The 25316-nt window shown below is 49.7% G+C and overlaps 2 protein-coding genes and 1 pseudogene across 8 annotated transcripts in view; 2 read left to right on the top strand and 1 right to left on the bottom strand.

The window, feature by feature from the left end:
- KIAA0319L (KIAA0319 like) overlaps positions 1-16329 on the bottom strand; it is a 96308-nt gene extending 79979 nt beyond the window's left edge. For 3 of the 5 annotated variants that reach the window (XM_020880268.2, XM_020880275.2, XM_020880276.2), the window contains exons 1-2: positions 15910-15992; positions 13117-13283 (exon numbers count right to left, since the gene is read on the bottom strand). In XM_020880268.2, the coding sequence (XP_020735927.2) occupies positions 13117-13255 (139 nt within the window). In that variant the 5' untranslated portion in view covers positions 13256-13283; positions 15910-15992. The other 2 variants (XM_020880269.2, XM_020880270.2) reach the window with 2 other exon arrangements.
- On the top strand, positions 9318-9791 carry LOC110129107 (thioredoxin, mitochondrial pseudogene; annotated as a pseudogene).
- Positions 16330-16486: 157 nt separating the features above from the next.
- On the top strand, positions 16487-25316 carry NCDN (neurochondrin). 3 transcript variants are annotated; one of them, XM_020880279.2, is made up of 7 exons: positions 16487-16576; positions 17754-17894; positions 18988-19956; positions 20981-21222; positions 21776-22000; positions 22380-22522; positions 23798-25316. In XM_020880279.2, exons 2-7 carry the CDS (start codon positions 17772-17774, stop codon positions 24232-24234), a joined length of 2139 nt encoding a protein of 712 aa, XP_020735938.1. In that variant the 5' UTR covers positions 16487-16576; positions 17754-17771; the 3' UTR covers positions 24235-25316. The 3 variants fall into 3 exon arrangements, with proteins under 3 accessions (XP_020735938.1, XP_020735940.1, XP_020735936.1); XM_020880281.2 differs by having other exon boundaries at positions 17724-17894; XM_020880277.2 differs by lacking the exon at positions 16487-16576 and adding an exon at positions 16598-16900.

The following is a 25316-nucleotide window of genomic DNA, read 5'->3' as shown; positions in this document are numbered from 1 at the left end:
AAGGTTCCTCTACTAAGACCAGCCTGAGACATCATATTCTCTAGTCTCTTAGGATTCGGCAAGTAAAACTGGGTCTCTCTTGTCACTGAAATACCTTAAGACCCTAGGGAGACCTCAGCCTCTTTGAAGGGAACCTTGATAGCAGTAACATCACCCTTGTCAAAGAGAATTTCTTTTCCCTAGTAATGGCCAAGGAATCACTAGGCTGCAAACTCCAAGAGGGCAGAGACCATGTCTGCCTTCCTCACCACTGCATTTCTAATGTCTAGGATGGCAGGCGCCCAATAAATATGTTTTGAAGGAAGGAACCAACTCTGCAAGCTACTTCTGACATAAAATCCAAAAATGCTATTGGAGTAGCCCCAGGCAAAACACTGCCCTGTGACTACAAGAACCAACCTGGCCTAGCACAGGAGTTTGCCAAACATGGGCAGATCATCAGTGTTGGGGGAAGTGAACCAGGGCTGAGGGCCAGCAGAGGAGAGCCCTCTTCCAGAGGAAAAGGCTCCCTGGCTGAAGGACCAAACAAGCAGCCAGTCTTGCTCCTTAGGGGTATGTTACAGGAAACACAGAGTTCACTCTGTCATGGGCTTCAACCGGCCTCAGACCTGAATGGAGGCCTACTTGTCCTGACAGTGCAGAAAAGCCAACTGCCTACAGTATACTTCAAAAAATGTGGGGACTGATGTCCCACTAGAGGTTTAAGAAGCCAACAGAGACCTCAAATCCACTGCCTACTGGGTCATCTCGGGATGAGACAAGAATCTAACTAGTCAGGGTTTTTTATGTCACTATATCATGACTACTGCTAACATTTGCTAAATTGTTATTTATGTACCTGGGAGTAGGCTAAGCACTTTGCAGGAACATTTCAGTTAATCTTCATAACAACCGTATCAGAGGTACTGTCATTCTTGTTTTGCAGATGAGGAACCTGATGAAAGGTGAGTTTCAGTAACACCACCCAGTATATAACAGAAGCAGGGCTCAGATTCAGGCTTGTCTGACTCCCAAGTCCATGTTCCGTGATCTTGACCACTCTGCCTCCTGCTTCTTGCTCAGCTGATGAACTAGGTAGGTGGTCAAGACCAATTCTTACAACTTCTCTCTAAAACATATCCAGCACTATCTGGAATCAAAAGTGGCTAAAAGATCTTAACAACATGGGCTGACTTTTCTCAAGGCAGTTCCTGGATGGAGGATCAGAAAGAAAGTTCAAAGGGTAGGCCCTCAAACCAAGAGCCCTGCATCTTAACCCAAACCCTTCAATGCTACCGTCAACTACAACTGGCACTTGCCGAGAGCATCTGCCAGAGACCGAACAGCGGCATGTGCCATCTCCCTCGGTGGGAACGAATCCCATGCTGCTGTAGCTGCTGACTCTCAGCAACCCCTGAGAGGAATTCAGAGTGGAGACTGAGGCAGTCTGCTCCAGGGAAACTGATGGAACAGGTCTTAGATATTTTCAGGAACTGATTTATGATCCCAATCCTCCCATCTCTTCATATCTAGAAAAGCACCCTTCATGGTGACATCAGCTCCTCCTGACCAGCGAAAAACCTTTTGTAAAGTCAGTGCATGACTGCATTGAACTCCCCCTTCACCAGAATCTTATATATTATTGATCCTCCCCCAGCGCCTCTTCGGAGCATCTCTCAGAGCTATCTGAGGCGCTGCCTCCCAGGCTGCAGGCTTCATTTTGCCCCAAACAGAAAAACTCACAACTCTCACACTGTGCGTCTATTTAGTTAGCACTACTCACCGAAGCATAGATGTCCAAGGAGCAACCACACACACAGTCTTGACCACGTTCCTGCTCATTCCACACAATGCCTTGAATTGCAAGCTGTTCCAATTAGTAAGACTTTTATACAACCTCCAAAATAAGTCAAAAGACCATACTTTGGTCCTGTATTTGTTATTCTGTTTTTATAAATCCCTCCACTATTTCATTATTTCCTCCCTGAGGAAATTCTAGGAGAGTTGATTTAAAATAGTTTTTAAATTGAATTGGATTTACTGCCTAATTACACCATCTTCTTAACCCTCTTTACTTTGTCACACAAGTTAAGAAACAAGTTTGGGTTTACATAAAGTTCAAATAGAACCCACCAGAATTACAGTTTTCCAGGCAAGAGAGAAGGACTTAAGGTGATTATCTTTCGTTCACCTGAAACTATCACAGCATTGTTAATTGGCTATACCCCAATACAAAATAAAAGATTAAAAAGACAAAAAAGATGATTATCTTTTATTGGAGAGTATTTAAGCAAGACACAATTACTTGATTTCATGGGGAGAGAGGCTAACTTAAGATGATTCTGACTGGTCTTACTTAGGTCAATTAAATTGTGATGTAAAAAGACGCCACAACCTTGCTCAATGCTAGCTGAATTTTAGAATCAAAGAGCTTGTATGGTTTATGTTAACAGCCAGAAAACCCTACCTCCCCCCAGCTGCCGTGTACTCAAGTCATTATCACAATCCGAGGAGACAGATTTAGGATTCATAATTCATTACATTCCTGTACCGCAATGTAGTTAAGGATGTAGGACAGTCTGGCAGGAAAAAGTTGCTGCTGAAGGCTCACTGCTATGAGGTATATAGTCCATTAGTCATCCACCTTAAATTAGGTGTCCAGTAGATACAAGAAGAGCAGCGATACAATGCCACCGAAAAAGTCTCCTGAAAATGCTTTCTCTAATATAAAAAGGAGAAATATATTATTCTCTTAAAGGAAAAAGATACCACCTGGTCTGACTGGTACAACAGGGGCTACAGCTCTCAAAGTACAGCACAACTAACAACTGGGGGCAAAGGCGGAAAGTGAGTTCAGGCGCCTCCTGTCCGCCCAGGGCAAATGCAAGCAGTTATGAGAGCAAAATGGGGATGGCAACTGGTGGGGGAAAGGCCCCCTGCTGAGCCAAAAGCTGTCTCTGTCCTGTCTGCACCTCTGTGCGGGCTGAGGGCCATCATTAATCTCTCCTACTCAGGGTCTCTGGTGGCTCAGGCGGGAAAGCATCTGCCCACAATGCGGGAGACCCAGGTTCGATCCTTGGGTCAGGAAGATCTCCTGGAGAAGGAAATGGCAACCCACTCCGGTACTCTTGCCTGGAGAATCCCATGGATGGAGGAGCCTGTTGGGCTACAGTCCATGGGGTCACAAAGAGTCGGACATGACTGAGCGACTTCATTTTCACTTTCACCCAGAGCTTAGGACTAATTAAAAAAATAAAACATGGGAGTTAGAGGTACATGGAGACCAAAGTATTTTTATAAGGGATAAGGTGACTAGAGCACATAGCTTAGATGTACAATCACAAATGCGTTCCTAATACTTTCCTACACTGAATTAAACTTATCAACTGGACAAATATAGGCTGCCCTGCCATGGGCAGACCAGTTAGATCGTGGCAGAGAGAGAACACATGAAAATTCTGAAGACTAGCCATTCCCTACAACAGAATTCTTTTCCAGTATCACTAGTCAGAAAAATCACTTTTCCATTCCTGGAAAGAATCAGAAAAGGTCAGGGGAAAAGAATAAAAATTATCATCCTGGGAAGTGAAGTGTCCACTTAATGGACCAAGACTGAAAAAACAGCAACTGATTCTCCTTATTGATTCCAAAGTGGTCCTATCTCAAACATTATGTTTAGGTTAACCCAACAAACCTTTATTGCTACCTACTGCATGCTATATGTCAAGTAAGGAACCATGAGTAAGACAGCTTCATGAAGCAGACACGTAAGTATAGTAGACTTCTGCTTCCAGCTATGATGGAGTATGCTGGTACAAGACTCATGATCTATATAAATAACTATAACACTGGACAGAATACTTAAGACAATTGCTTTCCATCAGGAGATAACAGTGTAAGGTTACAATCCCTGGGAGAATGGAAACTTGAAGTGAGCCCCAAAGTTGCCCAGTTCTCTTTTAACAACAGTTTCTCAACCACAGCACAGAAAACTGGGACCCAAACAGTACAGAGTATCATCAAGCCCCAGTGGCAGAGCTCTGAGTGTGGCTAGAATCTGAGTGGCAGGACACTGGACAGGGAGCTGTGAAAATAGGGAAATCCCAAAAGGCTGAGGGCTGGGACATAAAGGCACACAAAGGCCTGTATATACCAGATGCTACAGCGATGAGAAGGAAACAGAAACACTAGAGGCCAAGCAGTGCTGGGGTAGGGATGAGGAGCATTTCAGAACTCAGGCTCTGCCAAAGCGAAGGAATCGCACCACCATACTTGCCAGTAGACAGCAGAAAGGCCATCAGGAGTGCGGACCGCATTCGAGGGCGTGACCCACTCCGAAGCTCTCCTCGCAAAGCCTAGAACCACACCGTGCAGTACGGCACAGTGACAGAGCGACGTACAGATAACATAGAACACTAAAGAAAAATTCCAAATCAGAGGCTTCGGGGAGAGGAGCTTGTGTTTACCTGAACCAGGATACATCAGGCAGAATGGTAACGGCACAGGCAGGGAACAGAGCACTCTACATGGAAACATGAGCTGGCACTCTGTGAATAGTGAGTTCAAAGCGGAGGTAAAAAGGGACTACAGAATGACGCAGGGACTTATATACCTCAGAGAATGAGTTGAGATGGTCTTTGCACTGGGGGCTTCCCTGGTGGCTCAGTGGTAAAGAATCCACCTGCAAGGCAGGAGATGCAAGAGACATGGATTCAATCCCTGGATCGGGACGATCCCCTGGAGGAGGAAGTGGCAATCAACTCCAGCATTCTTGCCGGAAAAATCTCACAGACTGAGGAGCCTCATGGCATACATGGTCTTTGTACTGCTACAGGGAATAAAGGAAGAAAAGGGGTAAAAGATGATTTCAGTCTTGATACATTAAGTTGGAGATATGTTACATACAGGTGGCTATGCGGTCTGAGGTCCAGCAGAGAAGTGAATGAACATATATAGATTTGGGAGCAGTGAGCATACAGGTTACAACTAAAGGAAAAAAAGAGATTGTCCAGGGTGGGCACACAAGAGAGAGTAGAAACAGAACTCCAAAGAACAAAACATTTAAGGGACAAGCTGCGAAGAGGCTGAGGGAAGAATAATTACAAAGTGCGATACATCAGCTGAAAGGAGAGCAAAGAAAAGCATGGTGTGACTTAAGGCAACTGAGGAAAGGGAATGAAGAAAGCAGTCAAAGGTGCCAAATGCTGCAGAGGTGTTAAGTAAAAAGTAAAGGTGAAGGTGTCAAGCTAGGGAGGTCATGGTTACCTCGGTAAAAGCCAGGGTTTAGGCAGAAGCAGACCTCACTGGTTCAGAAGAGGACAGAGGTGGGAGAACAGAAACAGCAAATGTGGTGTGCTTGTTCAGAAAGCTTCCCTGGCTGGGAAAGACGAAGCCAGGAACCTGGCCAGAGATCTCTCACAAAGAACAATGCTTGGCTCAATAAATATTTGTGAAATGAATAAGCGATCATAAAAAAATAAAACAAATGATCTGCACCCATCTGGTTGTTTGACTAGCCCTTGTTTCTTACTGTGTCAGTTTGTCTGTTGGCAAACTGGATACGTATTAAGCCCAAGCCAAGTTCCATTTCCTTCACAAAGCCTTCCCTGATTTTTCTCACCTTCAACAACCTCCACTATGACAAACAAAAAAAACAGAGAATAACAAGTGTTGGTGAGGACACGGAGAAATGTTCTGGAACCCTCATACACTGCTGGTGGAAATGTAAAACGATGCAGCTGCCGTAGTAAACAAAAAGTTAAACAGTTACCATATGATTCAGCAACTCTACTATATAAAACAAAATCTATATCTAATATATTATTCAGCCATGAAAAGGAAAGAGGTACCGAAACATGTTACAACATGAATCTTGAAAACATGACTCTAAGCGAAAGAAGCTAGACATGAAAGGCCACTTACTGCATGAATCCAATTATATTAAATGTCCAGAAAAGGCAAACTCAAAGAGTTGGAAAGTAGATTAGTGGCTTCCAGAAGCTAGAGGAGGGAGAAATAGGGAATGACTGCTAACAGGTATGAGGTTTCTTTTAGGAGATAAAATGTTCTGGAATTAAATAATGGTATTATATATCAATTAAAAAACAGGCACCTCTAATCTGTCATTACAGAACTCCTAAATTTTACCTATCTATTTAGCCTGATATCTACTGATCTGTATTGAGTAAAACTGCTCTTTCCAGCAAGAGAGAGGTTCCTTGAAGACAGACAGTTTTCTCCTGGACTACTATTTTATTCGCTTCCTAACAGATACCCTTACCTCTAGCCCTCATCTCCCCCCCCTTGCCATCTTTCTCCCATCCGCACCACTACCATTCGTCTATATTCTAGCCAAAATGTTCCAGGAATGTACCAGTATTACTCTTCTGCTCAAAGTTTTAATAGCTCCCAATTTTCTAAGGCAATGTTCTCCAAAGTAGAGTTTTTGCTTACCAGAGATACACAAGACAAATTATGGAGTTAGGAAAAGAAAATATTAAAACTATTAATATTTGTTTTTAGTTGATCTTATTAAGGTTTTACTTTTGGAATCTCTTATAAACATAAGACTTCAGCACAACGGTGCTTGTTTATAATGTATAAACAAAAATTGGAGCACAGCCTCAACTTATGGATATGAGTGCATAATCAAGAAAATTTGTAGAGCACCTGCCTTAAACAATTAAAATCAAAGCTGCTTTCTATGGCATATAAGATCCTTCATCACCTGGCCACCATCTACCTCTTCAGAAGTCACCATTCTAGCCTTGCTCTTCTTATTTCAGCAGCACTAATTTGCGTGGCGAGTATCCTTTATTTACCAAGCTGTTTCACAATTTTGTGCTTTTGCTCTTTCAATTCCATTGCCTGGGACTCGCCTTCAAATTCAACCTTCTACATTCTGCCAGCCATCAGCTTCCCTGGAGAGAGTGCTTCAGTTCTCCCCGTTCTTCTCTAAGCTGAATGCGTCTCTGGTTGCAGCAGCACTCTGGGCACTGCACCCCTCTATCTTTCCACTTACCACATCATAGTATTTATACATCTATCTCCCTCGTTAAACTAGGAGTTCTTCCAGGGCAGGAACTGCGTTACACTCATCTTTATTAACCTCGTGCTTCGTCCAGGACCATAATCCTAGTGAGTTTTAAAAAACTGGTTCTGAATTGAATCTTTTTTCTCTGTACTCAAAATACTTATTAACTAACTCTAATCTATTTCCCAGAAGCAAGAGAACAACAGTAAACATTTTCACAGCCAATTGTTAGCTTCAGGTATACACTAGCCTCAAAGACTCATCTTGGTTTAGCTTTCCAAGGCTGGTTCTGGCCCTTTAAATGTTAACATATTTTTGATTGTTATTATATATGTTAAAAGGTTAACATGTTTGTGAATTTAAATGCCAAACATTAGTTATGCTTGGAAAGAACTTAAAGAGCAACTGGGTGAGGATATTGATTTCAAAGTGAAGGGAACGGTCTTTCTCAAAGGAAAGCAGGATGTTTGCTTTGATATCCCTACTGCATCAGTAACAGAAGTTTAGGAAGAGGGGCAAGACTCATGACATGGGCAGTTTTCGGCGGCCACGGAGCAACCAGAGCTAGAAGCACCACGAGGATACTGCAACTTCCGAGGACAACGGGGAGGCAGGAGGCTTCAGGGGACATCGTGAGGGCAACCCAGGTGTCAGGGGACAACGGGATAACAGAAGCTTCAGAGGTCAGCAATCAGGACGTGGCAACAGAAGTAACAGATTCCAGAACAAAGGCCCGAAGCGGAGTTTTAACAAAGCATTCGGGCAGTAATCTGAAGTAGAGGATTTGGCAAAAACAAAACTGTTCAGCAACATGGAACTGGACATTATTTTTCACACCAAGTTAAAAGCACATTGTATTTCCATTTTGACCACTTGGCCAGTCCCCATCTCTTTGAGAGAAATAAGCTTCATCTAAATTATTTCATCTGACTGATGACTGTCATTTACAAATTTACTGCTACTTCTATATCAGGTGTTCCTTTGGAAAAGGTGTATGTTCATCACATACTCTAACGTATTGTCTATAGATTATAAGATAAAGTCAAGTATGCATCTACTGATACTTTTTAAGTTGACCCATCTTTATATTTAGAAATGTCTCTTAATAGTAAGTGTCCCTGGTGGCTCAGATGGTAAAGAAGCTGCCTGCGATGCAGGAGACCCATGTTCGATCCCTGGGTGGGAAAGATCCCCTGGAGAAGGAAATGGCAACGCACTCCAGTATTCTTGCCTGGAGAATTACACAGACAAAAGAGCCTGGCAGGCTATAGTCCATGGGGTCACAAAGAGTCAGACACAAACTGAGCAACTATCACTCACTCACACTATCTGTGAATATCTTAATCAGATCCTGTACTTAATCAGATCATGTTACTTCTATTACTGTCATCAGATCATGTTCTCAAAGGCATTAGGTCTCCTTAAAGTGCCTTCACATATCTCTGCTCTGATTGTGTTCATTCTAAGCTTTCACTCTCAAACGATAGACTGTATTGATTTTAATGTTTAATTTTCAAGGGACAATTCTCTTATTGCTACTTTATTATTCAGTCAACAAATATTTTTATGGTGCATCTACTATATGCCAAGCCCTTGGTACTTGCTAGGAATAGCTGGCGTAAGCAACACAGGCAAAATCTCAGCTCTCAAGAAGCTGACAACCTATCGCAGGAGTTTCCAAATTCTTGGGGTCACTTCACATTTGTCTCCAGATACTGATAATCCCCACATCCAAAATGCTATTTTAAGCCATTTAACAATAACATTAGAAAAACAGTGATTCAGTGGCTCACAAAGAAAACACAGAGCATCTTCTGTCAAACAGTTATCACTGCTTCCTAGCAGTGGGTTCCAGCACTGAACCCCAAAATGAAATAAAAAAGAAGCCCATTATACATAAGTCAATGTACACCTGGGGTTCTCCCAGAGATGAAGAAACTGCTAAGGAACGAGGATAAGTTAAGAGCTGCAGAGCTGCTTTATTTTGGTTAGTTTTTCAAGAATAATTTCTATAATCCATGAACTAAAGACAACAACAATCAGAATGCATTTTATCAGGGAAAACTTAAAAGAGCTCAGGTAAAAACCAAACAAATTCATAAGTAGATAAATACTGATTCAGGCTACCAACAACAGGACTTTGCTGCTATTGTCTTGTTGTTGGTTTTTCAAATAGGGTCTACCCCGCCCCCCTTATGAAGAGAGTTAACATGTACCCTGGAAAACACAGAGAAGAATCAGTATCAAGAGTAACAACCAGTGGGGAGGGCTATGCTGTGCATCCCTTCACTCTCGCTGTAGGGAGATGGCTCAGCAACTTCTCCAAAGGAGGTTCCTGACCTCTGTCATCTCCAGAAGCCCTCTCAGTCGGTGGGCAGCCCTTACCTCCAGGGCACTGGAGGCACCAACAGCAGTCCTAGTAACCTGACAGGAACACCCAGCCACGCCTGGTCGATGGACACCACCAGTGGCTGTACAAACTCTAACATCCAGGATGGACCTGACTTTCAAGACCGAGCTGTCAGCAGGGAGACACCAGTGGTTGTGGATTTCCACGCACAGTGGTGTGGTCCCTGCGAGATCTGGGGGCCGAGGTTAGAGAAAGTGGTAACCAAGCAGCAAGGGAAGGTGATGACCTAGGTGGATATTGATGACCACACAGACCTTGCCGTAGAGTAGGCTAACACGGCCATGAAGAACGGGGATGTGGTGGACAAGTTTGTGGACATCAAATGATGAGGACGAGCTGGAGACCTTCCTGAAGAAGCTGACCGGCTGACAAGCGGGAAGCATCCTGACTGCCCCTGCCCGCCTGGGCCCCACAGTCCCAGGGGAACCCTGATACAACTCACAGCCTTTCTTTGCTGGCCCTTCCCACCTCCTCCCTCTGTCTGGCCCCAAGCTTTGGAGACCAAGCCTCCAAACACGGTGGCCAGGGCTGCTGCCCAGCTGAGAGTCGTCTCCCCACCAGCCCCCAACCCCGGCTCTGTCTGCTCCCTCCAGGGCTTTTGGCTCTGCGCTAAGGATGCTGGGACACAGCCCTGGGGCCAGCCGGCAACAACGGTTTAAGTCCTGTCTCCCTGTTCCCTTCTGATCTGAACACTGGTGCCTGGCTCATTTGCCTCCTGCATTTTCCTTTCCTGCTGCTGTTTTGTAAAAAGACAAAGAAGGAAAAAGAAACCCAAACAAGTGAGAATAAAATATATAATTCTCTCATTTTTCATAGGTCTGTAATAAAGAACTTTATGTGATCCTTCTATTGCCCACTGTGAATAACAGACCCTGGGCCGTGTACTACATGACCCCGTATCCACACCCCCACCTCTCCTGCAGAGAGCCACCTCCCTCTTTTCTCCCAGGTGCCAGGGCAGCAAACGTGTGTTGGGCTGAGGGTATCCTGCAAACCCTTGACTCTGCAAGGCTCAAGACACTACTCTCCCTCACCATTAGCTGGCCCTTTGGTTCTCCGAGGCTTCACTGAAAAACTGGACCAATAAAGCTAGGATTTACACTGTTAAAAAAAAAAGAGAGACAATAATTCCACTACTCAAATATACATACATATATATATATATATATATATCTTGTTTCAAACTTTCTGTTATACAAAAATACTTCTCTTTTCACAAAACTGACACCAATTTTGAACATGAATATGCAATTGTGTATCATGTTTTTTCATGCTTAACACCAGGAGCATTTTCCATGTACTTGTTCTTCTAAAATGTAAATTTTTAAGTCAGATAATATTTCACCATGTGGACATGCCATAATTTCACCACACTCCCATTGTGAGGCAGGTAGCAGTAATGTTTTCCAACACAGAATAAATGAGTGTGGATGAATGCTCTCATTCACAACCATCTAAATATGCCCTTGAGGTAAATTCCTAAAAGGGGAATTACGAAGTCAAAGAGCATGAACTTTTTAAGGATCCTGATTTATGTCACAAAGTTCTCTATTCAACTCTCCAGCACAACAGGAGAGCAACCACATCACCCCTTGGCAGCACTAGATATTTCTACTTTGATTTTCATCAATATGATAGGTTAAAAAGGATTTCTCATTTTACTCTGCAGCTCTTTGGTCAGTAATGAGAATGAACATTTTTAAATGTTATAAATCATTTTAATTTCTTATTTATGATACTCTGTTTATGTCTATTATTCACTTTTGCTATTAGGACATTGTGCTTTTTAAAAAATTGATCTAAGAGCTCTGAGAAATTAAAACACACAACAAATCTATCTGTCATGTGTTGCCTGCATGTTCACTCAGTTTGAACACACATAGGTCTTGGTTCTTCCATAGTAAAAGCTCCAAACTTTTCTAAAATGGAACTGGTACAATCTAATTCCCATCAGAGCCACTCCTACCAAGTACCACCTCTTTACCTTTATACTCAATGTGCTCCTTAGGGTGCTGTTTTTAAGCACCAGGCTCGCCAGGGATACTAAAGACTAGCCCAATGAACCCACAGCACTCTGTTTAACTAACTCGCTTGGAAAATACAAAAAAACACTCAGAAAAGCTTCTTCCTCCCCTATACTCAGAATCCCTCAAACAACAAGCTGTTTATTCTGGTTCAGGGCAAAAAAAGCTGCCTTTGGTCCTCCAAAAGATCACCCGTGGTTGGAAGGCAGCAAAGCAGAAGAAAAAGAGCATAAGCTCTAGAGTGGAAAAACCTGCATTTAGATTCCTGGCTCTGTTGTGCTCTTGCTGTGTAACCCTGGTCAAGTCATCTTGCTTCCCTGGGCCTCAATTTCCTAATTACAAAAATAAATTTAGGGATATCATAAAGATTAAATTAAATACATAATGTCTATAACCTGGGGTCTGGTATACAGTAGGTGCACTTCAAAAAATGTCATTTTCCTACTTTGATGATGCTAAATCAGTTACTTATTTAATTCAAATAACCTTACATAAAATGTTGACCTGAAATAGCTAGCTGTCCCAGGAAAGTATCATCCGGGTAAAAAATATTTAGGTCAGCTTTCTGTCAACTGCAATTTCCACTGCTATAATTATGCAATCATCAACCACCACTGCAAGACAACAAAAACCTCAAAGTTGATGTCACTGAAATTGCTAAATACAGTAATTATTTGATTCTCAAGATCATGGCCACCAACTCCTTTTGGAAAGCAATAGAAATCTCGGTAATTATAGGATCAAAAGACTGATTAGTTGTCCCAGACAGTGGTTTCTACAAGCGAAGTCTTTTGGTCATTGCCCAGGACAGCAGCATATGCAGAAGTCATTCTCACTTCCATACTCTGAAAGGAACAATGTCAACAAAAGAACCAAAGGAAAAAAGACAGAAAAAAAAAGGGCTACTCTATGAAACTGAGCCTTTTTGGCACTTATTCCTGGCAAGAGGTAAGAGACTGGTGAAATAATCTCTAGAAGGAAACCATACTTTAAAAATCTGTCAGCATAACCCCTTTCTATGGAAAAAGGTACATTTTCCTTCTAAGTATAGAAAGTAGATTCCATCAGGAAAGGAAAGAAAGCAAAGTATCACTTATGTTCACAGCACTGTACCACATGCTTTAATTACTTTATCTTTTAAATCAAGTTGTGAGGTAGGTCTTATCCTTCCTTACAGACAATAGGTAACTTGCTCAAGGTTTTGTAGTTATTAAGTGGAAGAAACATCCAGCTCCCTAGGTCTAGCTTTGAAACCTTTATCTCTTCATTACATCTTCATGAAATCTCAAAATGATCATGTCAATTCTCTTTTATAAGAAAGAACCCAGGGACTTCCCTGGTGGTCCAGTGGTTAAGACTTTGCGCTTCCACTGCAGGTGGCACAGGTTCCATCCCTGGTCGGGAAACTAAGAATCCTGAATGCCACTTAGCAGCAAGCCAAAAAAAAAAAATTTTTTTTTCAAAAATGAAAAAAAGAGAACGAACCCAATTTAAATTTTGGTCTAAAACAAAACAGACAAACAAGTAAAACCAACAAACTACTTATTCACCAAAAGGGTGACCATTTCTATCAATTAGCTCTTCTGGCTCTTACTAGTCTTTAAAATGAACTGACAGACTCATACAAAGTACCCTTTTTAAAAAATCTTAAATATTAAAGAAAATGGTACCTGTTAACAACCACAAAGCACTGAAGCAGAAGCAAATATAAAACAGGTACAAGCTTTTCAACTGCTTCACAGATGTCTGCCAACAAAATCTTGATAAAATCCAAGAAGCACAGCTTGGCTTGATTCCCAGCTTCTCCATGGCCTTCCAGACAGGCAGAACCAGTCCACTAGAAAGACAGAAAAAGAAGAAATTATATGCCAAGTAATTAATAATTGATTCCTCGAAATGCAGAGTTCTCGACAGTGTGACAGATTAGGGAGAAGAGAAATTTCAAGTTTGTCTTTCACTGTTCATACCCGTCTATAACTCTCAAACCTGAGCTTTGACATAGCCTATAATTATCAGGATAAAAACATAGCAAGGGATATGAAATGAATCCACTGTAAAGCTGAAACACTTTATATTCCATTATTTTCTAATCTAACAGTTAATCATCTATGTGGAAGAGTGGAAAGTGCACGTGACTAAAAAAAAAAGATCTGAGTTTCAGTTCTAGTTCTGCCAAGAGCTTTGTGGCTTTATCCAAATACTGTTTTTATCTATGAAGAGTTTGGAGCATCACAGGTAAACTAATCTGAAGGTTTTTCTAGCTATGTTTTTAGAAAGCTTTAATGTGATTGTCATTAGGTAGGGCATGCATTCTCCAGTTTGCTATTGTCCCCACCACTCTTACCTTTAAAATCTATCCAGTTTATACTTTGATGTCAACTCCAGGATCCTTAGAATCATTAGCAATTCCTGACTTAAATTCATATATCCACTCAACAAGTATTTACACAACCCCTATTTTGTACTAGGCATCCAGATTCTAGGGGTTGAATGACAGGTCCCTTTCAGAAGAAAAAAATGACTTTCCATCAGTTTCTTCTTACACAACCTCCCTATATTGTATAAATTATTATATAAATGTTGGCAGCATTATGAGGGTTGACTGAGTTCTGAAGAAGCAATTCAAAAATCTTCTGTACTAAATATGCACCTGTCATGCACATCTAGAAAATGGCACAGACTGACAACCCCCAACCCGAGCCCAGCACTGTCTGGGTTGGATATCAATATCAGGAAATAGACACACACACAGAACTGCAAAACTAAGGTACAGCCCACCCAACAAGAAGTTTTCACTGAGCCTTAAGCATCTGAAGGACTTCCTCTTTCTCATTCACTTCCATCCATTCCTATTTCTAGTGGTTTGTCATTGTATCTTAGGGGGCAGGGGACAGAAAGGTGTGCAGGTCAGACACATGCTCAAGGGATTATGAAGTGGAGCCTAAGTTAGAAAGTATATCCAGCAACTCTTCTAGCCTCCGAAGGAGTGAATGTGCATGTGAGTGTGTGTGTATGAATCTTACCCAACACATTACTGCCTACCACAAAAGGATTTTAAATTCAAGGTGACTCAACACCTGTCATCAACAGCGTGGCAGGTGGGCGATAGAAGCATAAAAGAAATGAATAGGCTTTGAAAATGGGAGTAATAAACACCACTGGATTGGCAAGCTGATTAGAAGGGCAAGGTCTCACACACCGTGCAGAAGACAGAGGCGGTTATTTTCTAGTGAACTCCCAATCAGTCTTTCCTCTGAAACCTACAATTGCTTAAGGGCACAAATCACTGCTAGGGTCCAGTCAACGCTTGCTGACCAGAGGCAGGAACACCACCACAACACCAAGATCCAAACGGCTTGTTACAGAATCAAAGGGAAACAGCCCAGGCAGAGAACACACACCCCCACAATACTTGACAAATGAAAATCTAGAAAAGCAAGCAAGAGTTCTGGCATTTAGGGCGTTACAAGTACACCCGAAATAAAAGCACTCTCTGTTGCAGCAGCTGTTCAGACAGAAGGGGGTAATGTTTACTTAATACTTTAGGTTGATGGGGGATGTATCATAGTTCAGTCTGTCAGCTACATACGTGGAACTTCATTTATGTACCCAGCGATAAGATGTTTGAACAACGACAGAGCACGTCTGAAACAGCCTATTCAGCTAGTATGAGTAATCAAGAATAAAGCTCTTTTAAAAAAAAAAGTCTCAGATATTTGGGAAAGTTACAGAACAGACTGCCATGAAAAGCTTTGCTTATATTTGCAGACATTGTTTTACAAATAACTGGAAAAATGAACAGATTGTTCTGGGAGGTCGTCCTTCCAACTTGTTCCCTAGCTTCCAGTCTGTTAATCAGATCAGAAAGCTCGAGGAGACTCAGTTAATACTCTTCACTAACTGCATCTGTCGTCAATTGGGCACAAGCACTGTGAGGTGAATGGAAGCAAATCTTTCCTGGAATCTCGCCCGAGGTCTTTTCTCTCGACTTCTTCATTTCACCTTTGTGCTCACTGCAACCACCAAAGGACCCCTCTGGGGGCATAATTTTCTGTGTCCTGAATAAGGCAGGTTTCACGACGTAATGTACAAGTAGTGCTCAGCCCCGCCCCCCTTATTCAGCATCAACGTGCCGTCTCGGTGGGGAGAACACACACCAGAGACAGTAACTAGGGGCGAGGAAGGAAGGAGGCCAGCAGCGTCTCGGGGCCGGTCTGTCTGTCCGTCAGGGGATGGAGGGAACAGCAGGACCAGGCCCTGGCCCCCCAAAAAACGGGCTTAGCCTGGGACTCCAGCTCCGCACCTGCAAAGCCAGAAGCAGCTGGCTGTCCTAGCCGGGCCAGGAGCGCCACCTCCGGGTCCCAACACCCGGCCAGCGCACCCCCAGAAATAGCCCGTCCCGCTCGCCCCTCCCATGGGCTCGTGGTCCTCGGCCCGGCAGCCAGCCGCCCCCGGCCACCTACCGGGGCTCAGGGCCACACAGCGGGGCCCCGGCTCTCGGCGGCCTCCGCCTCCTCCCGGTCCATGGGGTCGGGGCCCCAACCTCCGCTCCCCTCACCCGGAGGAGGAGGAAAAGGAAGAAGCGAATGCGGGCTCCCCACCCGGACAGCTCGCTCTCGCCTCAGCCTCCCAGGACCGCGACGATAGCCGGAAACGCCGCCCCCTCCCACCTCCCGGGCTCAACCCGGAAACACACTCTCCAGGCTAAACAAGCCCTCCTGGCCCCCCGGAAGCTCAATTCTAGCCGCGAGCCCGCGTGGGAGGAGGGGCAGTGCTGGAGGGTGGAACTACGCACGAGCGAAGGAACCTGGGTCCCTAGGCTGTCGCCTCCCGCTCTCCAGAGGCGGTCTGCACCTTCGCCAGCCCGGCGCGAGCCCCGGGCCCCAGACTCGGGCAATACCCACAAGCAAGATGGCGGCAGCGGCAGCACCCCCTACGGCTTAGCGCCCAGCCGTGCCATTGGCTGGAGCCTGGAGTGAGGTCGCCGCGGATTGGTCGAGAGCTCTGCGGGGGTGGGGGTGGAGCTGCAGCAGCCCGGAGCCTAGAGTGGACAACGCGGCGTGAGCAGCGGCCCCAGGCTCCCGGAGCATCGAGCTCGGAGAAGACTTCGCCGCTCGGGGCCGCAGCCTGGTGAGCTCAGCCCCCTTCAGGCCCTCCCCTCCATCCCAGCCGGGGCCGCTCCAAGCCGGCGCGGATCGATGCCGACACACCCCGGGGACCCTATCGCGACATCACCGTGCCCTGTCGAGACTCCATTTTGTCACAGCCCTTCTCAATATATAGCTATATCTTTTTTTAAAAAAAATTTGCCCTGTCATCTTTGGGGGCTGTCCCATGTCGTGGTATTGCCGTGATCTCTCCGTGACATCACCGCGCCATCGTGAAGTGTGATCTCATCGCCGCCCTGTCGTGACTTCATCAATGTCGTGTTGTGACCTGGCTGCGGCGGGACAGGTGGTGACCGCCAGAAACCCTCCTCCCCTTCTCATCTCCCCATCTCAGCGGCCCCGCTTCGATTATCCGGCTTTTGGATTATCCGTTGTCCTGGGAGCCACCCGGGACCCCTTCTTGCTTCTCCAGCCCCTGCAGGCATCCACAGGCTGGTAGCCGGATGGGGAGGGTGAGGAGAGGGAGCGCAAGGGGTTAATTCTGCTGCTGCTGCTCTGCTGCTGCAGCTTCTGCCCGAGGGAGGGAAAGGAGTGGAGGCACTGAGCCTGCGGGGGCGACTGAGAGCCCTGGCTGGAGGGGTGGCGTCCCCAGAGGGCCTCTGAGCCTTCCCTGGGTCAGCGCCCTGCGCCCTCACTTCTACTGAAGCTTGTGTCCTGTGTCTTCTGAAGAAGGGAGGGGAAGGGAAACCTAGCATGCCCTTTTCCCTCGTGTCAGCCTGAGTCCGGATAATCGAACTTCACCATGTATGTTTCCATTCCTCCGTCTGTCCTCACCACTCCTTCCTTGTTACGTTTGGTGGAGGGAAACAACCTGGCCTTTGGTGCCAGGGGCAGCGGAGCCATGGGGCCAGCCCTTTCCCGCCCCCAGGAGACTGTTGAGGAGAGCTGTCCAACTGAGCAGCAGGATGCATGGTCCTTCTCTCCCACTTTTTGGAGGTGACCTTGGACCAGGGTCCCTTCTTCATCCCTGAGGACTTGAGGGTCCAGCCCCTTAAAGGGGCTCCCCCCAGGAGGTCAGTCCTGAGGAGTCCGTCCCTCCTGATCCTCCCCTCCCTCTGTGCTAATCCCTCCCTCCCTCCTCCACTCCCACCCCCACCCCTCCTCTGCAGAGGGATGCTCAGTCCCTCTTGTGTTCACAGTTGGGCAAGGCGGGCATCATGGCCTCGGATTGCGAGCCAGCTCTGAACCAGGCAGAGAGCCGAAACCCCACCCTGGAGCGCTACCTGGGAGCCCTCCGTGAGGCCAAGAATGACAGCGAGCAGTTTGCAGCCCTGCTGCTAGTAAGGAACTGACTGACAGCTGGGAGGTGGGAAGGGCTGGGTGGTTGGGCCCTCTAGGAATGGGGTCAACAAGTCCCCAAGGATATATAGGTGCTGCTGGTAAACCTGGAGGCACCAAAGAAGGTTCAAGGCACCTACCTGTGGACTCATTTTTGCTCTTACTGCATATGGGAGCAAGGGGGAAATAAGGGTGAATAAAGCTTGTGGCCCTTAGGAACCTTGGAGGAGGCTGCCTGGGTCTGCTCTCTGGGGCGTCCCAGAGCAGATGGGAGCTGACTCATAGGGTAACAGCAGCAGGTAGTAACTAGTGCAGAATACTTGATGGCTGGGGATGCATGTTCTGGAGGTGGAGAGAGTCGCGGGACTGGAAGTGACTGGGAAAGGGTCCCTGGGGACGGCCAGAATGCGTATGTAGGTTGAGAATGAAGGAGCTGGTTTGGGGCTCAGCCCTGTTGGAGGAACCCAAGCTGGGGCCAGAACAGGAGCTGCAGTGCTGGGAAGGGGGGGCTGGTGTGTGGGGGGTGAAGGGAGGAGGAGTACAGCCTGCTTGTTTGCCATGGCAACAGGGAGAAGGCTCCAGAGTCAAGGGCTCACACTGCAGCAGAGGAGGTGTTTAGGTGAAATGTAAGGGGAAATGTTTTGACAGGCAGAGCGGCGAGACACAGGAGCCGTTTCCCCTGAGAAGGTGGCGGGAATGCACGAGAGACTTCTCAAGGGAGTGATTAGAGAGGGACCCCAAGTCCTTGGAGAATTTTAAACACTGAGTTCCAACCTCTTGCAACTCAGATGTTGGGCATCTAGCTCAGACACCAAGAACTTTCCAGCTAACAGGGTAATGACATGGCAGAAAGAACAGTTGAGGAGGACTGGACCTCCCTTCTGCAGGGACCCTAGAGGAGGGATCCCAGAGGTCACACTCGTCTGCCTCGGGGGAGAAGGGAGGAACTGGATAGGGTGATCTCTGGGAGGCTTCCTGACCCCAGAGGGAGTCCTGTTACATAACCGAGTCCTGCTGCTGGTCCCCCCCCAGAGTGCAGGGCACGGTCTTCGCAGCCCTTCCCTTCATCCTGCTGATCGCACGTACTTCCCTCAGGTGACCAAGGCAGTCAAAGCAGGTGACATCGATGCCAAAACTCGGCGGCGGATCTTTGATGCCGTCGGTTTCACCTTCCCCAATCGACTCCTGACCACCAAGGAGGCGCCGGATGGCTGCCCCGACCACGTTCTCCGGGCCCTGGGCGTGGCCCTGCTGGCCTGCTTCTGCAGTGACCCTGAACTAGCCGCCCACCCCCAGGTCCTGAACAAGATCCCCATCCTTACCACCTTCCTCACAGCCCGGGGGGACCCTGATGATGCTGCCCGCCGTTCCATGGTTGATGACACCTACCAGTGCCTGACAGCCGTGGCAGGTACCCCCCGTGGGCCCCGACACCTCATTGCCGGAGGCACCGTGTCCGCCCTGTGTCAAGCGTACCTAGGGCACGGCTACGGCTTTGACCAGGCCCTGGCACTCCTGGTGGGGCTCCTGGCTGCTGCTGAGACACAGTGCTGGAAGGAGGCGGAGCCCGACCTGCTGGCTGTTTTGCGGGGCCTCAGCGAAGATTTCCAGAAAGCCGAGGATGCCAGCAAGTTTGAGCTCTGCCAGCTGCTGCCCCTCTTTCTGCCCCCAACAACCGTGCCCTCCGAGTGCCTCCGGGATCTGCAGGCTGGGCTGGCACGCATCCTGGGCAGCAAGCTGAGCTCCTGGCAGCGCAACCCTGCCCTGAAGCTGGCCGCCCGCCTGGCACACGCCTGCGGCTCCGACTGGATCCCAGCGGGCAGCTCCGGGAGCAAGTTCCTGGCCCTGCTGGTGAACCTGGCATGCGTGGAGGTGCGGCTGGCCCTGGAGGAGACGGGCACAGAGGTGAAAGAGGACGTGGTGACCGCCTGCTACGCCCTCATGGAGCTGGGGATCCAGGAATGCACCCGCTGTGAGCAGTCCCTGCTTAAGGAGCCTCAGAAGGTGCAGCTTGTGAGCATCATGAAGGAGGCCATCGGGGCTGTCATCCACTACCTGCAGCAGGTGAGGGTGGGGGGCGGGGTGGGCCATGGAGGGGGAGGGGGGCCCAGAGGCAAGGGAGAGGGGGAGGTGAAACCCCGCCCCTGGGTGTGTGGCTGGTCCTGCAGCACTCCAGGGAGTAGTGTGTGGCGAGCCTCCCTCTCCCTCCTCCCCCCTCCCCTCCCTGAGCCTCCACACAAGCACCACACCACACACCATATGTGCACTCACATCACAGTACACACACACACACACAACACAGAAGCCTCCCACTCACAACCCTGCCCCCGATCCACACACACTGAAGTGAAGCAGTCTGTCCTGCTCAGGCTGCAGCGTTGTCTTACACACGTACACATACAGACGGGAGCCGGGCTGCCGGTTCCTGACCTCCCTGCCCGACTCCCATCTGATCACCTCCCCCAGCACCCCTCCCCGCTCCTGTCCGAGAGTCCAGCTCTCTTGTCCCACGGGGCTTCGCTTAGAACTCTGGTCTCTGTAGTAGCCTGTTCCAGCCACTGACCTCAGCCCCCCGATCTCCCGCCTACCATGCCAAGCTCTCCCATGGTCTCATTCTTTCTGACTTAGCCCAAAGTGGGGCTTCTCTCCCACCACTCACACCACTGCCACCAGTGGGGGTGTTTCCTGGCCTCCCACCCCATACCTCCCACCTCCACGAGGTATGTGCGATCACCCCTGGTCAGAGCGGGGTGTTGCCTGAGAGGGAGTGTTTATCTAGCCGTGGACCCGTGGGTGTCCTTCCCTTGAGCTGCTTTAGAGGTTGAGTGCCAGCGAGTTCAGGGCTATGTCCTCTGAAGTCCAGTTGGCTCAGCAGGCCTGCGCGGAAGGCCTGCTCTGTGCCAGGCCCCTGTTGAGTGAGCGTGTCCCAGCCATGTGCTGGGTTCTGGGCCCACAGGGCCGGCCTTTGCAGGGCTCGCAGGCCAGGATTTCCTTCTAGTTGTGTTATTCCTAGGCTGGCCGGCATGCTGGCCAGGCAGGGGAGGGTCTCTGGTTCTGCTCCATCTCACGGAGGGTCCTTTGCTAACAGGTGGGGCCAGAGAAGCAGAAGGAGCCCTTTGTGTTTGCCTCCGTGCGGATCCTGGGTGCCTGGCTAGCCGAGGAGACCTCGTCCCTGCGCAAGGAGGTCTGCCAGCTGCTGCCCTTCCTCGTCCGCTATGCCAAGACCCTCTACGAGGAGGCCGAGGAAGCCAACGACCTTTCCCAGCAGGTGGCCACCCTGGCCATCTCCCCCACCACCCCTGGGCCCACCTGGCCCGGGGACGCACTCCGGTGAGTTTGTACTTACGGTCTGTTGAGCCAGAATGTTCTAAAGGAAGGGTTGTAACAGGGACACGTGCTCTCTCCCCGAACTCGGCTGTGCTGGGCTTCCTGACTGGGGCATGGGGTTTGGTATTATTTCTTTTTGGGGGAGTAGGGGGGGATTGTTCCCCCAGGACACCTGGGCTTCCTAGTCTCACTTGCCAAGCCCAGACTGTTCTGTAGAGAGAGAACTCCTGTTTATTGAGCATCCGCTGCCTGCCAGGCATTTTATTTCACCCTTTACCAAACCTTGGTCCTCCCAGCACACTTAGGACAGGAGTCTCATCCGCGTCTTCAGGGTGAGAACACAGACTCCCGGAGGATAAAGTCACTTGCCCACACTCACAGCCCAGGTTTGAGCCCAGGCCTGTGTAACTCTAAGTCTGCATTCTTTCTACAGTGCCTGCAAGGATATGTTCTCCTTCTCCCCGACTTCTGTTCCTCTTTGATGGGGTGCCCCCCCAAAGGGAATCTTGGTGCCTTCATCTCACCCCTCACATTGCTGTCCCTTCTGCACGCCCAGGCTCCTCTTGCCCGGCTGGTGCCACCTGACCGTTGAGGACGGGCCCCGGGAGATCCTGATCAAGGAGGGAGCCCCCTCCCTTCTGTGCAAGTACTTCCTACAGCAGTGGGAACTCACATCGCCCGGCCACGACACCTCAGTGCTGCCCGACAGCGTGGAGATCGGCCTGCAGACCTGCTGCCACATTTTCCTCAACCTCGTGGTCACTGCACCAGGGCTGATCAAGTGAGGCCGGGGCGGAGGTTGGAGGAAGCAGGGACCCTGCCCAGACTTGCCTCCAGTCTCGGTCCCTTCCTCTGCTCCCCTGGGCCCGTGGGTTCCTGTTAACGTTAGAATGAAAGGGCCTCAGGCTAGTGAGAGCCACCCCACACTGGGCTTTGGCATGTGTGGAACTCCCCCTGGGCGTGTATGTCTGCCTGCTCCGGCCATAACCCAGTCTCTGCTCCCCAGATGCCGCAGACGGGGGCCCACAGTTAACTGTCCACCATGCTGCCTAATCCCTTGCCAAACCCTGGCCTGGTGAAACTGGGAGCCCAGGTTGCCCCAGGGCTGTTCTGGGTCCACTCATCCCCTGCCTCCCGTCTTTGCCTCCCTTTCTCCCCAGGCGGGATGCCTGCTTCACTTCTCTGATGAACACCCTGATGGCATCGCTGCCTTCTCTAGTTCAGCAGCAGGGGAGGCTGCTTCTGGCTGCCAACGTGGCTACCCTGGGCCTCCTCATGGCCCGGCTCCTGAGCACCTCTCCAGGTAAGCCCCTGGGGACCCAGTCCGAACAGATGGAAGACCTGGGTGGAAGCAGAAGACCAGGCTTTGTTCTGGGCATAAGTCATCATTTTTCTGAAAATGGTTTTACAGAATTTTCCAATCAATCTCTGAAGTGCATCTCCATCCCCCGCCCCACCACACCCTTCTTTCCCAAAGATAATAACATCTTCCTTCTAAAGACTTTGAAGGCAGGGCCTGGTGGGTGTAAGTACAGGCCTGCTCTCAGGCACAGGCATAAGCACCTGGAACCCCCAGCAGCCCGAGGAATCTGAATTCTGTGTTTTCAAGGTGGAGCCGCCCCCACCCAGGCCCTGAGTCAGAAACACGACTTCTCTCCATTGAGGTTTTTCTCCGCTCAGCACCTCACCTCCCTCCTGACAGGCTTCAGTGCTCTTTCAGCACGTCCCTCCCCACCCCGCACCCCCGCCCCGCACCTCGCTCTGGCTGTGTGCGGGTGGGGGGCATCCGCTCCAGCCCCCTACCAGCCCTCTGCGTCTCCCACTTTGGCTGTGGGTGTCTGCTTGGGTCCGTCTGTCCCCGCCTTTCCTGTACCCCATCTGTCAGGTTGGAGGAGCTGCACAGATGCCTGGGAACAGAGTGTAATGAGCCCGTCCCCTCAGCAGCCTCTGTTCCCTGGGCGGAGGTGGGGGGGACCCCAGTAGGGAACCCAGCAGCTGGAAGAGGGGTATGCAAGTCCCAGCGGATCAGGAGCCGCACCCCACCCTCTAGCCCTGAGCTCCCTCAGATCCAGGCTGCATTTCCAAAGCTCCTGAGCAGAGCCCCAGGGCTGGTTAGCCTGACAGCCTGGGGAGAGGCTGCAGTGCAAGGGACACAGTAGCCCTGCAGGTCGGTGAGCCACGCCGTGGTCCCCTCTGGCACCTTCTTCTGGCCTAAGGATCAGATTGCCGCACTGCCCTCATTGCTGAAGGGCTAGGCCCAGCAGAAGCTCCCGTCACCACTCAGACCGTAGCAGGGTCCGACCACGAGGTAGAGTCCCAAGATTATTACATTTTCATTCTCATGACAAGAGTTCTAAGATTAGCACGATTGGCCCCGTTTTACCAGTGAAGAAACCAGACCCAGAAAGTGAATTACCTGAGGTCCCACCATGAAGGTAGGGTTTGAACCCAGGCGGCCTGACTCCAAGCTGCGCCTCGGAGGTTCCTAAGTGTGCTCATCAGGACGGGGGGAAGGGCAGGGGGTCCGGGGGGCCGCCAGCCCCTCTGGTTCATGCCCCTATTGCTGCTTGCCTTCCAGCTCTGCAGGGAACGCCCGCGTCCCGAGGTTTCTTCGCGGCCGCCATCCTCTTCCTGTCGCAATCCCACGTGGCCCGGGCCACGCCCGGCTCAGACCAGGCAGTGCTGGCCCTGTCCCCCGACTACGAGGGCGTCTGGGCGGACCTGCAGGAGCTGTGGTTCCTGGGCATGCAGGCCTTCACAGGCTGCGTGCCCCTGCTTCCCTGGCTGGCCCCCGCCGCCCTGCGCTCCCGCTGGCCCCAGGAGCTGCTTCAGTTGCTGGGCAGCGTCAGCCCCAACTCTGTCAAGCCTGAGATGGTGGCTGCCTATCAGGGCGTCCTGGTTGAGCTGGCTCGGGCCAACCGGCTGTGCCGGGAGGCTATGAGGCTGCAGGCCGGCGAGGAGACTGCCAGCCACTACCGCATGGCCGCCCTGGAGCAGTGCCTGGCCGAGCCCTGAGGGGGCATCCACTGGGGACAGACCTGGGGGTGGGCAGCGAGGGAAGGAGGGAGGAGGCATCTCCCCTGAAGCCCCCCAATTAGACCCCCCTCCCCAAACTTCCCCCCCGAACACCCCAGCTTTCTGGCTTTTCCGAGGGGTGAGGGCATGGTGCCCACCCTTCAAGTGTAAGGAACTGCGTCACGCCCCCTGGGCCCACTCCGGGGCAGGGATTGACTTGGAAATCAGTGTGGTTGTCCCCGCCAGGTCAGGGGAGGTTAGCGCAGCCCCCAGAGAAGGGGGGCACCAGGTGTCATTTTGCCCGAATGTCTGGCTCCTTTGCAGGAGAGAGGCCCTCAAATGGGACAGGGCTGGCAGGAGCCGGCTGCCTCGGCCCACGTGCCCTGCCGGCCAGGGCGTGGGCTCCCCAAGACTGTGGTGCCCCTCTGGCCTCCCAGGTCCATGTCCTTTAAATTGGCCATTTGGTTCTTGCCCTTGGCCTCCTTGGGCAGAGAGCAGGCTCAGGCCATTGACATCGCAGTTCTTCCTGTTAACTTCAGTGACCCAGGGTCTGAACTGCCTCAACCTTCCGGGGGAACCTGGGGCAGACAGGCCTGGTGGGGGGGTCAGGAAACCTCCTTCCACGCGAGCTTCCTTGAGGGGACCCGGGAGCCCTCGGGCCCCAGTCTCTGAGCTTTTGTGTCGTGTTGCAGCGGAGTGACAGTTGGGGCTGGGGAGTTATTTATTTTGCCTGTCCTTATCCCTGCTTGGACTCCTGAGCACCTGATCCCTGTCCCCTCGGTGCCATCTGGCCTGGCTGGAGCCAGGAGCCGGAAGGATGCTTCCCCAGAATCCGCATGTTCCCCTAGTGACTGCACCCCATCGCCATCGTGGTGCCTGGGTCCACTCCCACCCCCGCTGACGACTGCTCTCTGCCAAGAGGCGCGACTGGCGGCTCCAGCAGGGACTACCTTTCTTACGAACCCAGGGGACCCCTACCCCAACCTGATCCCTTGCTCCCCTCTTCCCTCCCCCAGCGTTCTGTGATCGCCAAGTTCAAAGCTGTGCAATGTGGACACTCAATAAATGTTCATTGGTGACAA

The sequence above is a fragment of the Odocoileus virginianus genome, chromosome 5 (assembly GCF_023699985.2).
Source record: "Odocoileus virginianus isolate 20LAN1187 ecotype Illinois chromosome 5, Ovbor_1.2, whole genome shotgun sequence".
NCBI classification, from domain to species: Eukaryota; Metazoa; Chordata; class Mammalia; order Artiodactyla; family Cervidae; genus Odocoileus; species Odocoileus virginianus.
This window is presented reverse-complemented; position numbering and strand designations above follow the sequence as displayed.